The following is a 15,846-nucleotide window of genomic DNA, read 5'->3' as shown; positions in this document are numbered from 1 at the left end:
ACACTGTTCCCCTCACCAGTATTTGGCGCTAATTTGAATGTCACTGCATCATTCATTTTGCCTTCTTGCTGCTATTTATCTACTTACTGAATGGCTTATTAAACTGAATTTGAGTGCTGTGATCTGTACTTTAATACTCTATGCTTGCTTCTTTGAAGCGTGTGCCAAAAAACATCACATAAATAAGTATTTAACTAAAGCCAGACTTTACTTCTTGGCACCAAGTTCCAGTTTGGAGCTAACTAGAAATGATAGCTATAGTACAGTCACATGTCATGAACATGGTTAAAGATGACAGCAAGAAGACAAGGACTGTATGTTCATATTAACCAGACAGAGTGGTTTAACATGACACAGAAGTATGCCCCTCAAATTATGGGCATACTAATTAATGCACAATAGGTTTCTTTGCTAATAATGGATAATTTATAAAGTGCCTATTATTTCTGAAGAATAAAACACACAATAAAACATCTCCTTCCCATACCAAACTATTTAAAGTCTTTTGATTTATAATATGCTAAATATTGCTAACTCACAATATTTATTGCATGTATATATCCTAATTTCTCAATATATTACTGGAATATTACTGATATAATGAGTGGCATTGCATTTATGAATATGGGCCTGCAGAAATAATATTCAACAAGTATAATTTCATTTATCCTAAATATATTTAATCTCTGAAAGGATGTTTCTCCTGGTTTATTCTTCCTTTACCCATTATCAGAGAACATTTCTGATAAGATCAATATAATTCTCTCGAGCCACAGCTAACTTTTTTTAACAAAAACTTCAAATTACATCACAATACAAGAAACAATTTTAAAATTTCCTGCCCACTATCTCCACTATTCTGAAAAGTTAGTAAAGAGAATAAAGCTGAAAAAATAGTAATAATTTCTATCAATGGCTACAAAAATGAGTCAGAAAGGAACATGATATGTAATTTTGAATATATATTAGTAAGAAGGCTATTGAGTGATTAATTAACATATCATTTATGATAATTAACTATATCTATTATTGTTAGTTATATATATGTACCCAGACACTATGCTGTTTGCTAAATATTGAAAATGTTATTTGGAAAAACCCCAACCCCAACCCTATCCCAAATCCCAACCCTAATCCTGACCCTACCTTATAAAACCCTATAAAAACTATTTCTTATATATAAGAAAGAATGTATATTTAAATGGTCTACTTTTACCTGTGATGGGCAACAGTTCCATCCAACAGTTCTTGGTCTGTTGTACTGAGCCTCACCACTTAACAACTGCCATCCAGTTCTTTCCCCACTATGAAGAGAGTGCATGCTGACTGTGGCCCATTTTTGCAGTTTTTTTGTTTCAGTTATACCCTGAGAGAACAGAGACCCCATAGACTGAATAAGAATGCTATGTGTCTGTAAGCAGATTTAGGGTTAAATGAGGCCACTCGTCAGGGTTCTTGGTTTTAAGAAGCACAACTGTTACTGTGACAACATTTCACATCTTCGGCTGTTAGCTAGTGAACATTTATTCACATAAAGAGCCTTTGATCATGACAGTAACCATTTGTCTTTATGAAGCGTTTGGGTCTGACTGTGGCAAGTTTATACAACGGATACACATAATGAGTCTTGAGAAATATAACCTTTTGTAGTTCTTTCTTGTCTCCTGGCCAACTTCCCTCACCAACTATACCGAACTTGTTGTACCCTGTAAAAGAGTGGAGGGAGGACACTCGCCCCCAAAGAAATGGTTCTGCTGAGACAAATACAGACTGAGTTTGCTGCACGTGCTTTGGTTCACTACAAATGCTATGCTGTTCTGAGGGAAGCAAATTGTGTAGCATAGTTTGTAAAAATGCTGTTCCAGTCAGTTTTAAGAAGAAACCCCCAAACTTGCAATGCAATGGACAAAAGGATGAACTATCACAAGGCTGTTTTGATGCGTATTGCAATAACTGACATCAATTAAAGAGATAATTGATATATAACACTAGGAGCAAACATAGCTTGTCTCTATTGTAGGTAGTCCTCAACTTATGACCACAATGGAGCCCAAAATTTCCACTACTAAGCAAGACAGTTGTCAACTGAGGTTTGACCCATTTTGTGACCTGTTTCGCCACAGGTGTTAAGTGAATCAATGCAATGGTCAAGATAGTTGTTAGGTGAATCTGGCTTCCCCATTGACTTTTATTTGTCAAAAGGTTGCAAAAGTCGATCACATGACCCCGGGGCACTGCAACTGTTTAAATACATGTCAGTTGCCAAGCATCTGAATTTTGATCATGTGACCATGTGATAAAACTAAACAAATGGTTGTAAGTCGAGGACTGCTTGTATAGCATTCCTTCAAACTGTGGAAAACTTGGATTTCAATAGATTGATAGAATATGTTTTCTTTTTTATATTCATGACAACCCTGGGACAACATAAAGAAAGTACCTATAAAATGTCCATAGATTCATGGTGAGCTTTATATCTGAATGGAGACATGAATCACCACATTGAGAGGGATCTTGGAGTCCTAGTGGACAATCACTTAAATATGAGCCAGCAGTGTGCTGCAGTGGCCAAAAAAGCCAACACAGTGCTAGGCTCCAGAGGCATAGAATCAAGATCACGTGAAGTGTTAAAACCACTTTATAATGCCTTGATAAGGCCACACTTGGAATACTGCATCCAGTTTTGGTCACCATGACTTAAAAAAGATGTTGAGACTCTAGAAAGAATACAGAGAAGAGCAACAAAGATGATCAGGGGAGTGGAGGCTACAACATATAAGGAATGGTTGCTGGAATTGGGTATGTCCAGTTTAATGAAGAGAAGGACTAGGGATGACATGATAGCAGCGCTACAATATCTCAGGGGTTGCCACAAAGAAGAGGGAGTAAAGCTATTCTGTGAAGCACCTGAAAGCAGGACAAGAAGCAGTGGAAACTAATCAAAGAGAGAAGCAACCTAGAACTAAGGAGAAATTTCCTGACAGAACAATTAATCAGTGGAACAAACTGCATCCAGAAGTGGTGAATGCTCCAACACTGGAAGTTTTTAAGAAGAGACTGGACAACCATTTGTCCAAAATGGTATAGGGTTTCCTGCCTGAGCAAGGGGTTGGACTAGAAAACCTCCAAGGTCCCTTCCATCATCATCATCATCATCGTCGTCATCGTCATCATCATCATCATCATCATTATTATTATTATTATTATTATTATTATTATTAATTATTATTATTATTATTATTCATCTTTCTCTCCAATGCCATGTTCTCCTCCACTGCATTAAACTGATGCTTAATTCAAATTGACATCAGTGTAAAAAAACCCAAAAAACTGTTCTATCCCAGGCTGTTTCAGCCATTGCTGAAATGTGACTGATGATTTGTTTGAGTGATTCTAGGAAACCAAAGCCCAAATGAGATTCCCAACACCCCTAAATCATGAGGGCCAAAATAAAATTCTTTTTTTTCCCCATCAACAATTTCAGCAATTGCTGGCTATCCTCCAAAAAATATAGATTGTAATCTCTCTCATTTAAAATCCAGTATTGCAATCACTGTTACATACCTGGAAAAGAAACTTAATACAACAGAATGGTTTGTTTGCAATTTTTCGTAAACCCACCAGGTGGCATTAGCAACCAACTTAACCAGAAACACACACACACACACACACACACACACACACACACACACACACACAAAGAGAGAGAGAGAGAGAGAGAGAGAGAGAGAGAGAGAGAGAGAGAGAGAGAGAGAGAGAGAGAGAGAGAGAGAGAGATCCTTTCTTTGTGAGCTTATCCTCTTTTTATCCCTATAAATATGTTGGAAGAAGCTTATTTCTAACAATTCATTGGCAACCTAATCAGGTGTAAACAAAGGAATCTATATGGCTGCTTTTTCAGCACTTGGGATTCAGTCAGGTCATGGCAAATATATCCTCACTGAATGCATTTATTGTTGAAACACAGTGTTGGGTTTGAAAAAATACATTTTGGTTTGAGTCCATAATATCCAAAGCACACTGGTTTTTATACAAGAAAAAGTGATTCTGTTGATTTTTCTGTGAGTTCTCAATGTAGCAAACTAGATTATAACTTGAAATAAGGACATAATACTCCTTGGTGTACTGTACTCATTGCTACATTATTTACTTTCTTCTGATGGGTGACTTTCTTGCAGTTTTGAAAGTGGACCCATTTAGCCAAATTGCAACATTTCCATTTAACAGAGAAGTAAAACATAAGAATATTAGATTTCTAAAATGAACTATATACAGTATTTCATGCTTGTGAACCTTTCAAATGTAGTTGCTTACCAAGAACAGATGTCAAAAATGATTGTGACAGTCATATTCTTAAGTGCTTCACGTTAGATTGTCACAATGTCAGAAGAAAACCACCACACCTGGTAAGAATAGAACTTAAAATTACCCACAGGAATCAAATAGCAATAAACTAATATTAAAATGAAGACAGTGTACTTGCATATATACTGCTCAAAAAATAAAATAAATGGAACACTTAAACAACACAATGTACTGTATTTAATGGTAGGATGTCTTATTTTCTGTTCCCTTTATTTTTTGAGCAGTATATTTTGTGCCAGAAGAAGGCACTTTCTATGTACACCAAGGGTCTTCAAACTTGGCCCTTTTATGACTTGTGGACTGGCTGAGGAATTCTGGGAGTTGAAGTCCACAAGTCATAGAAGGGCCAAGTTTGATGATGCCTGGTGTACACCATAACCTAAGTCAGACATGTCAAACACAAGGCCCGGGGGCCAGATCCGGCCCGCGAAGTGGTTTCATGTGGCCCGCGAAGCCATCCTGGAAACAGTGAAGGAACGGCCCCCCACTGCCTTGGCCCTGGCCCAGAGACCTTCCTTCTGCCAGAGACCCTCAGATCTGTCCCACTCCTGCCCAGGCCCCCAAAGGCACCCTTCATGTGAACATTGTACAGCTGACCATGCCCACCCAGTAGGCCATACGCACTCTAGCCACGCCCACCCAGTAGGCCACACCCACCCAGGCCATACCCACCCGGCCCCCCGAGGGCAACCGCAATGCTGATGCGGCCCTCAATGAAATTGAGTTTGACACCCCTGACCTAAATGAAGGTAATTTCAGAGCAGCTGATAAATTCATGAAGTACCACGCATGGCCACCAACAATCCACAACTACTGTTTAAGCTATATGAAGTGGCATGTTTATGGAAAAATCACAAACCCTACAAAGCAAATGTATATGCAGTAACAACCACAACTGAGCCCAAAATTTCTGTTATTAAGCAAGACATTTATTAAGTGAGTTTTGTCCCATTTTATGACCTTTCTTGCCCCAGTGAATCACTGCAGTTGTTAGGTTAGTAACGAAGGTTGTTAAGTGGCTTCTCCAATGACTTTGCCCATCAGAAGCGTTCTGCAACTATCATAAATACATGCCAGTTGCCAAACATCTGCATTTTGATCATGTGACCATGGGGATCCTGCAATGGTCATAAGTATGAAAAACAGTCATAAGTCATTTTTTCAGTACCGTTCTAACTTTAAACAGTCACCAAATGAACTGGTGTAAGTTGTTTTACCTGAATAAATCTCCCTCTCCTCCGCCAAGTTTAACTTTCATATTTTGGAAGCATCACACTTCCTGAGATGGTAGATCTTCTTCATCTGAATAGGGTCATATTTGATCCACAAGGGACAGATCCAGATCCAAATCTCTGTCTGGTTTCCCAAAATTGAAGTAAAGGCTCAGCAGTGCCTTGCATCAACTTCACTTGGTATGCCAACTGCATCTCTTTTTGAAGAAAATCATCTTAATACTGTGATACCAACACTAGTAATTTATGGGTATGACTACTGGGACAGCCTCTACATGGGCCTATCTATCTGTTTAACTCAAAAGTTCAGCTGCTTCAGAACGCTGCAGCCAGCCAGGTCTCTGGAAAAACTCAGAGGTGATATTACAACTGTGCTAAAAATGCTTTACTGGCAGTCAGTTTGTTTTCTGGTGAAATGCAAAATAAAGAGTGCTGATCTTTAAAATCCCAATATGACTTGGCTTTAGCCACTTGATTTGAAAGAACATCTCTTTCTAGAGCAGACATGTCAAACACAAGGCCTGGGGGCCAGATCCGGCCCGCGAAGTGGTTTCATGTGGCCTGCGAAGCCATCCTGGAAACAGTGAGGGAACGGCCCCCACTGCCTTGGCCCCGGCCCAGAGACCCTCCTTCTGCCAGAGACCCTCAGATCTGTCCCACTCCTGCCCAGGCCCCCATAGGCACCCTTGATGCGAACGATGTAGAGCTGGCCACGCCCACCCAGTAGGCCATACACACTCTAGCCACGCCCACCCTGGCCATACCCACCCGGCCCCCTGAGGGCAACCGCAATGCTGATGTGGCCCTCAATGAAATTGAGTTTGACACCCCTGTTCTAGAGGATCTCTCCCCCCCCCCCACACACAACAAAATCTGAGGAGGTTTGTCCAGATTGCAGTCCCTGCTGATTCCAGCCAACCCTTGAAATACATTCCCTACTGAAATGTGGGATCTAACTTTTGTTTGCATTTCAAGATGTTCTACCAACACATCTTTGAAAAATATGGTTAGAACCGTTCATTTTACCTGGATTATACTGCCATTTTGAATTAGTTTTATCTCTCTGAACTTATACACAATTTTATTATGTTTTATTTTTAACCACCAAGAGGAATAATATAGTAACAAGCCAACATGACCTACCAAAAGGCCATTTGTCACTTCATTCCTTTTGCCAATTGGTGTCCCATACGAACACAACCAATGAATATTACTGTCTGAATAAATATCTCAACTAGTACAATTATTATTGAACAAGATTTGGGATGCTTACCTCTAATGAACTGTTCTGATGAGTTGGTTGGTTTTTAAACTTCATATTTTCAGAGCAGCAATTCTATGAAAGCTAGCTAAATGAATCTCTCTACTGGATTAATGGCAACATTTTGAAAGGCTTAATTTCTATTTCAACAGAATATGAATACAGAGAGAGAGGGAGAGAGAGAGAAAGAGAGACAGAGAGATACAGAGAGAGAGTTTTTCATGCTCAATTATAATTTATTTGATTTTTACCTACTATTGAGTTAAAGTGCAATCTATCAAACCTCTTAAGTCAACAGAACCATACATTGGCATGAAATCTGCTTCCCCATTGCTGATCTCTACCTTGCCTCTGTTTTTACTTATTGTCAAATGGAGCCATTCTGACTTGGTGGGTTTGTTCCTTCAGCTTTGCAGCATTCCCTTTTTTGCAGATTACGAGCCAGCAGAATAAATATCTGCCACTCATAATGCTGCTGCATTTGTTAATGCCTCTAACCGCTCCTTGTGCCCTGCCTCCTACATCTCATTTTGTCCCTATCTGAACCAAATAATGAAATTATGAATGGAACTAAGTCACTAGTAGACCTTTTATTTAGTCTTTTTCTCTTGGTTTTTTTTCCCTATTGTAGAGGCAAAAAAAAAACCCCTACTAGATCCTCTGTTTGGGTATCCACCAAGGCCAGAAAAGCTGTGGGGGGGAAAAAGCAAGCAAGCTGCAGCACCACAATCACAGTCCCCAGCCTTTTGTACATCAGCATCACAGAAATTGTGTAAAGGGGTGGTGCTTTAATCACACTGCCGTGACCACCATCTTACCTTTTGTCACTTTCTATTTGCATGCAGCTGTTTGGGAGGCATTGCCCTGGGTTGATCTCCTTATTCTACTCTTTTGCTTTTTCAGTCTTGGGCTACACTAGAGAAAGGCAGCATTAAAGCAGTTACAGAATCATACAACTGTTCAAGCAGTGTAGTGTCAGTACTGATAGAGAGAAACCAGTGCAGAATGGCAGAAGACAAGGATATGTAAGAGGGGAGCTGTTATGAACACATCAGCCTAAAATAGCTAATTCGTGTTGCTCTGATCCCACCCACAACTAGCAGTACCTATGTTTTAACGAATGACAAAACATCATAGATTTTAGACACTTGGAAAGTACCATCAATTTAAGGGGGAGGGGGATACTCTACTCTAAATAAGTCCGTCTAACCCCTGGGTTAGAAACACAAGGCAGACTGAAAGAGTTCAGGAGCACAATGGATGGCTCAAGCTTTAAGACACCTATCTCACCCCCTGAAAGCCACCCCCTAAAACTGACCCCCAGTTTTGGCATGCCGCTTTTGACAATGCGTTCAGCGGAAATACCAACTATGCGTCTAACTTATAGGTGCCTCCGCAAATGCTCATTCATACAGAAACAGCCACAGATGTAAGTTTACAGTTTTGTCAATTTTTTTCATTTTAAAAAAATCAGCATTAAAAAAGACACATTTCTTTTCCTTTAGCCCATAGGTCCCCAACCTTATGGGCATCAGGGACCAGTTCCGTGGAGAGACATTTTTCCAAGGACCGGAGAGGGGGGGGCGTGGTTTCATGTACTGCCTGCATCTTGCAGATGGGGCTTTGCTTGTTTTTGCGTGGACCGGTTTCTGGCCTGCTGTGGCCCGGTGCTGGTCCACAGACCAGGGGTTGGGGACCCCTCCTTTAGCCAATTTTCATCCTTCATAAGTAATCCATTAAGTAATCCTTCTACAGTGAACATAGTAAGTAAGTAAGTCAGTCAGTCACTCAGTCAGTCAGTCAAATATTCCTATCAAGGCAGCTCTTCACTGAGAGACCAGTTGATTTCATTGACCTAAAGTTCCATTTGATGCAGAAGTAAAACCTGCCTCATTTCTCTGTCTTTACCTAACCAATAGCTCTACCTGACCCATCTTTCTGTTGCTATTGTCCTCCAAATGGTAGGACTAAATTTCTATAATTTAATTCCAACTTGCTATTCTGGCCTGAAAAAAAGCACATCACATAGCTAGGCACAACAGGCATTACTTTGTCTGTCTTTTGTTCTCAAAAGTTGCCTGACTTACTTTCAACATCTTGAGTAAAAAAAAATCAAATGCTCCTTCACGCTGAGTAGCTGACCCTGCAAATAAAAGGACATAGAATTGGAACTTCACTTGTTGCTCAGCACAAAGGTAACCTGCAAAGCACAGATCTGTGTGCCACTTTGCTAGGAACAAATCCTATTTTTAAGCTCTCACATGAGTGAGAACTACATAAAATTACCAAGTTCAGCCTTCACCAACCACTTAAAGTATGGTATGTCTAAACTGTAGGGACGCGGTGGCTCAGTGGGTTAGGACGCTGAGCTTGTCGATCAGAAGGTCGGCAGTTTGGCGGGTCAAATCCCGAGTGCCGTGTAACAGAGTGAGCACCTGTTACTCGTCCCAGCTTCTGCCAACCTAGCAGTTCGAAAGAATGTAAAAATGCAAGTAGAAAAATAGGGACCACTACGGTGGGAAGGTAACAGCGTTCCATGCGCCTTTGGTGTCTAGTCATGCCGGCCACATGACCACAGAGACGTCTTCAGACAAGTGCTGGCTCTTAGGCTTTGAAACGGAGATGAGCACCGGCCCCTAGAGTTGGAAACGACTAGCACGCATGTGCGGGGGAACCTTTACCTATGTCTAAATTAATGGTCACCCTGCACTCTTTCCCCCTTAACGTGGTTCACCAAAGAATGTGTTCCACAGAATAATTTCAAAGGTTATTCTCTTCACTATCAGTACTTCCACTTCCCTTGCTTTTTACCAAGTGCCAGTATCAAAAAGTGAGATTTTAGTACAGCTTCCAGAAACTGTTTGGATTATGTTCCCTAATAATTGCAGGATATCCTGCCATTTTCCCCTATGGCTGATATTCTGCCTGTAGACAGATGGCAGCAAAGCAGAGCACAGATGGTAAGCCCACAGCTCACAGACTCCTCATCACCATTTTAAATTCTGTACGCATGTCATTCTGAAGGTATATATTACATCCAGGATGTGTGTGAGTGTACACCTGCACTTCTGAGTCACTTTTTGATCCTGGTGACTGGCTAGATATATTCCTGCAGTTTTCTTGGCAAAGATTTCCGAAGTGGCTCAGAGAGAATGACTATTCCAAGGTCAGTCTCCCAGTTTTTAGACTAATGCCTTTAACCACTTCAATAAATAGACTCTCTCTAACAATTAGATACATGCAATATTTTTTTAAAATAAATGAGAGAAGATGAAGATGATGAAGACAAAGAGGAGGAAGAAGAGGAGCAGCAGCTGTTATTGGTGGAATATTGAAAAAGTGTTCGAGAATGAAGAGTTAAGAACCTATGAGACATAAAGTGAAAGAATGAAGAAAAGCAAAATAATAGTGGTTGGGACACTTGGTGTCATTGTAAAACATCTGGAAAAACATTTGGATGCAATAGAAATCTCAACTCATTAATTACAAATAGTTGCATTAGAATAGAACATATGCTGCAACCGCATCTTTAGATATTATAGATCTTTGGGAAGGATCTGACCGATTACAGTACTAAATTTGTCAGAACTATCTGATGGACTATGCATAAATAAAATAATGCTGGTTTTGATGCATTTTACTTTAGGGATTTATTTATTTATAAGATTTCTAAGCCACCCCTGGAGGACTCAAAAAGGGCCTCCAAGGCAATTTGTAACAATAATTGAATTGTCTTTACAAAGACACAAGCGAGACCATCGGCAAGGTTTCAGAAGTTTATTCGGTTCAGCTCCTGGCGGCTGATTGTCAAACAATCCAGGCTTATATAGAGAACTGTTAAACATCATAACCAATCAGGTAACAGTATTTTTCCCGCCGCTCGGAGAACAGCCAATCGACGAGCGGCATTTTTGACAGCTCGACGGCTGCCGGGGAATTCCTCTCAGCTGAGCGCTTAGCTCAGTTCGAGGACCAGATTGTGGACTGCGGATTTGACAGTTCCGGGAACTGTCAAATCCGGCGCGTGCGTGTTTGGTCCCGGCAGCTCTTTTGACAGCTGTCATCGGGAATGGCGGCCGGCGGGGCGGCGCGCATGCGTAGATGCTTCTGGCAGCCATTTGACAGCTGTCAACTGTCAAAGGTCTGCCGGGCTGTAATTTGGAATCCTTTAGTTTCCCGATATGATTCACCCCCTTTTCCCCCCCCCAGAACTGGTACGTTATTTGTAACAACATTTAAACTTTTTAAACAAGTATTATTAACGGGGTCTTTTGCTGTTGGCGGGTTTCCTTTCCACTCAAAGTCCGCGAGGTATGCGGGGGGTCTTCTGGCTCGGCTAGACCGTCGGAGGCAGGGGGTGCTTTCTACGGGTTGCGGAGCCGGTGGAGTTGTTTCCAAAGGGAATTCCGCAGGCGGTTGCGGGTCCTGGAGAGGGAAAGGTTCGTTGGGTTCGTGAATGTCGGATGGCGCAGGCTCGCCTAGATTTGATTGCGGAAGGGGGTTGGGGGGTGACCTGGGTCGGAGCTGGTCTGCGTGTCTGCGTTGCGCAAGTCCTGTCCCAGTGTCCACTGTATATGACAACGGTCCTGTTTGGTCCAGGATAACCCCCTGAACCCACTTATCCCTTCCCCCATAATCTCGAGACCAAACATTTTGACCCCTGGAGAATGTTTTTGGCTGAGTTTTGGGTGATAATTCGGCTGCAGGTCTGTCGGGGTGGAGTCTGTCGAGCCTTGTTACCAGGCGGCGACCCCATCGGAGTTCGGCCGGACTTTTGCCGGTGGAGGAGCAGGGCGTTGCGTGGTGGGCTAAAAGGAATTGTGCCAAGCGACGGTGCCAGTTTCCTGTGATGATTCTTTTGAGAGCGTCTTTGGTGGTCCTCACCATAACCTCTGCAAGGCCATTGGACGATGGGTGGAAGGGAGCCGATGTCGAGTGCCTAATACAATTGCTCCTCGTGAAGATCTGAAAGTCATGAGAAGTAAATTGAGGGCCATTGTCAGATATAATAACGTCGGGGAGACCGTGTGTTGCGAAGATTCCCCTGAGGGCTTGGATGGTTGCGGCGGACGTTGTGCTGTGAACCGGGAGAACCTCCAGCCACTTGGAATAACTATCCACAACTATGAGGAAGACCTGCCCTTGGAAAGGTCCGGCATAATCGATGTGGATGCGAGACCAGGGGTTTTTTGTGAGTTCCCACTTGTGGATTGGAGCTCTGGGTTGGAGTGGGCGGGATTCCTGGCACAAATAACAGCCAGCAATGTGTTTTTCTATGTCCTGGTCTATTCCCGGCCACCAAACGTAGCTGCGGGCCAAGGCTTTTGTTTTTACGATGCCAGGGTGGCCCTCGTGTAATGTGTGCAGTACCTTGGGTCTGTGTTTGGGCGGCACGATTACCCTGCACCCCCAGAGTAAACATCCCAAGTGCGAAGTTAATTCGTTTTGCTTTGAGAAGTATGGTTGAAATTCTGTGCCTGGACAGGAGGATTGCCAGCCAGTGTGTACCCACGCTAACACTCTGCTAAGTGTTTTGTCTTGGGATGTTGCGGCAGCGATATCGTCCGCTGTCAGTGGGCATTCCAGGAGTTCTTGGATAGCTAAGATGTTGCTAGCTGGGGCAGGGTCTGGTTCCGAGTGGGGCAGAGGCAATCTGCTGAGAGCGTCAGCGTGACACATTTGGTTCCCCGGCTTGTATACTAGTTGGTAGGAATATGCTGCGAGGAATGTTGTCCAGCGCAACATCCTAGGTGACAAAATTTGGGGGGTTTGGCGGTCCCAGGTGAACAGTCCTAACAGTGGCTTGTGATCAGTGTAGATCACGAAAGGGCGGCCGTAAAGGTAGTCGTGAAACTTTTTTATTCCCGCCACTATTGCAAGGGCTTCCTTATCAATCTGGGCATAATTTCTTTCCGTTTTGGAAAGAGTTCTTGAATAATAAGCCACCGGGGCTTGAGTGCCATCGCTGTCTAAATGGCTTAAAACTGCTCCGATCCCGTATGGGGAAGCGTCGCAGGCTATGCAGAGAGGTTTGTCTTCTTTGTAGTGGGAAATGGTGGCGTTGCTGGAAAGCATTTGTTTGAGTGATTTGAAACTGTTTTCGTGGGCTGATGTCCACTGCCAGGCTGCCCCTTTGTCGAGTAACCTGTGGAGAGGCTCTGCGATGGTTGCCTTCCCTGGCAGGAAGGCATGATAAAAGTTTAAAAGCCCAAGGAAAGCCTGGAGCTCAGTTTTATTTTTAGGGGTTGGGGCAGCTTTGATAGCGAGGATTTTTGAGTTGGTGGGGTGAATTCCTTGCGAATCAATTTTGTAGCCTAAGAAATCTGCGGATGGGACGCCTATGGAACATTTTTCGCGTTTGAGTTTTAGCCCCGCTTTCCTAAATCTTGATAGTACTTCTTGTAGCCTGTCCGCTAAGTTGTTTTCCGATTCCCCTGCGATGAGTATATCATCGAAATAGGGGCAGACACCTGGTATTCCCTTTAAGGTTTTTTCCATAACCTCCTGGAAGATACCAGGAGCCACTGAGATGCCGAATTGTAGGCGGTTTACCTTAAAAGCGCCGCGGTGTGTAACAATGGTTTGGGCTTCAGCTGTTTCTCGGGTGACAGGTAGCTGAAGGAAGGCATGCGCCAGGTCGAGTTTGGCGAATATTGAGCCGGACCCTATTTCTGATAGCACGTCTCTGACTGCAGGTACTGGGTATGCATGGGGATTCAATGCGCGGTTTAGAGTTGCTTTATAGTCCGCGCATATTCTCACATCACCATTGGGTTTAACTGGTGTCACAATGGGAGTTTCCCAGGTTCCCCCATCTGTTGGTTCTAGGACCCCTAAGCTGACTAGACGGTCTAATTCGGTCTCAATTCTTTCTTTCAGCGCGAAGGGGACCCTTCTTGCCTTAATGCGGATGGGACCAACCTCAGGTTTTAGTTTGAGGTCTATAGGGGTGCCAGTATATTTGCCAAGCGTTCCGTCGAAAACATCCGCGAACGCTTGGCAGACCTGTTCTAGTGTTTGGGATTGTATGCGGTTGGTGCCTTCCAGGTGGATGCCCAGAGCCTCGAACCAGTCTAACCCGATGAGGGTGGTCCTGGGTGCCTCTGTAATTTGGACCGTTAAGTGCCCCAGGAATCTTTTGTATTCTACTTTAACTTGTGCTTGTCCCTTTAACTGAATGGCGGCCCCCTGGAAGTCTGCGAGGAGTATTTTAGAGGGCTGTATAGAAATACGGCGTCTGCTTTTAAACCCGATTTTTTTGAGAGTATCCCAAGACATTATTGAAACAGAGGACCCGGAGTCGACTTCCATTTCGCAGGGCACCCCTTGAATCTTAACCCAAATCTTAATTTTAGGTTGTAAATGGTGGACGGTGCAGTTTTTTTGTTTGGCCCTAATTGACAATACTGAGGACTGGGGAGTTTTAGTGGGAGGGGAAAGGACTTTTTTCCTACCTGCCGGAATTTCCTCAAGTTCGTGGAGGGTTTCCCGGTTCAGGCTGCGGCACGCAGAGCGAATGTGCCCGGTCTTTCCACATCCGTGGCATTTTGCATTTCTGAAACGGCATGTGGCTCTGGCGTGAGCCCCGCCGCAGCTGGCACACTTCGGCTTTGGGCCGGTGGAGGTGGGTCTTTGGCCTGGACCGGCTGGTTTGAATGGCTTGCGGTTTCTCCCGTAGTCGGCGCTCATTTTGTTGAAACGGGACATGATGTCGTCGACGCCGTTATAGGCCTCTGGCTGCTCGATGTCCGGCTCCCAGGTGTGGTGGACTGACCCGGCCGGGCTGCTTCTGAGCACTGGGGAGCCCTCACGGTGGCTATCTTCGTAGGCCATGATTTCTAGTATGAGTTGAGCGAGGTCCATCGTGGCCTTGGCTACCAATTTCCGCTGGAGCCGCTCATTGGAGAGACCGGCGATAACCTGGTCTCTGATGCGGTCTTCCAGGTCTGGAAATTGGCACCTACGGGCGGCGTGACGAACCCCCGCGACGAAGGCTGTGGACGTTTCGCCAGGTTGCTGGCGGCGGCGGGCGAAGTGGAGGCGCCAATACAGCTCAGACCGACGGGGCATGAAATGCTTGCTAAGGCGGTCGGTCAGCACAGCGTAGGGGACGGTCGCGACGGGGTCTGGGCTGCAGAGCCCAACAGCGATGTCGTAAACGGCGGGCCCGCTGAGGCAGAGTAGAGCTGCGGCTTTGTGGCGGTCCTCCGTTATCTTGTTGACAACGAGGTAGCCTTCAATTTGCCCCCAGTGCGACTCCCATCCCTCGGGGTGACGGACGTCGAATTCTCTGACGTGACCTAAATTTGCCATGGTCTGGGTCCACAGTACTGTTCAAGCTGCCGAAGGGTTCCTTTACCCTCGAAAGTGGCTTCAGCAGTGACTTGTCAGCGAGAGGGATCGGAACTCCTTCGCGGTGTGACTTAGCTCAGCGGCAGCTCTCTAGTACCGGGATCCCATCCTCGTCGCCAGGTGAATTGTCTTTACAAAGACACAAGCGAGACCATCGGCAAGGTTTCAGAAGTTTATTCGGTTCAGCTCCTGGCGGCTGATTGTCAAACAATCCAGGCTTATATAGAGAACTGTTAAACATCATAACCAATCAGGTAACAGTATTTTTCCCGCCGCTCGGAGAACAGCCAATCGACGAGCGGCATTTTTGACAGCTCGACGGCTGCCGGGGAATTCCTCTCAGCTGAGCGCTTAGCTCAGTTCGAGGACCAGATTGTGGACTGCGGATTTGACAGTTCCGGGAACTGTCAAATCCGGCGCGTGCGTGTTTGGTCCCGGCAGCTCTTTTGACAGCTGTCATCGGGAATGGCGGCCGGCGGGGCGGCGCGCATGCGTAGATGCTTCTGGCAGCCATTTGACAGCTGTCAACTGTCAAAGGTCTGCCGGGCTGTAATTTGGAATCCTTTAGTTTCCCGATATGATTCAATAATATAGCATATTTATTAATAAGACTACAAACAATAACAACTACTGGTA

At 44.2% G+C, this 15,846-nt stretch overlaps 1 protein-coding gene across 1 annotated transcript in view; it reads right to left on the bottom strand.

The window, feature by feature from the left end:
- Window positions 1-12,603, bottom strand: part of LOC308668353 (uncharacterized protein) — a gene marked incomplete at both ends in the record, with an annotated part of 102,396 nt that extends 89,793 nt beyond the window's left edge. Inside the window, one exon of the mRNA XM_081328213.1 lies at window positions 12,229-12,603. Within this exon, the coding sequence (XP_081184339.1) occupies window positions 12,229-12,603 (375 nt within the window). The remainder of the gene's footprint in view (window positions 1-12,228) is intronic.
- Between the last annotated feature and the right edge of the window lie 3,243 nt (window positions 12,604-15,846).

Source organism: Vipera berus (assembly GCF_964194415.1).
Source record: "Vipera berus genome assembly, chromosome: 1".
In the NCBI taxonomy this organism is placed as follows: Eukaryota; Metazoa; Chordata; class Lepidosauria; order Squamata; family Viperidae; genus Vipera; species Vipera berus.
Note: the sequence above shows the minus strand (reverse complement) of the source record. Positions and strands in the feature narration are given on the sequence as shown.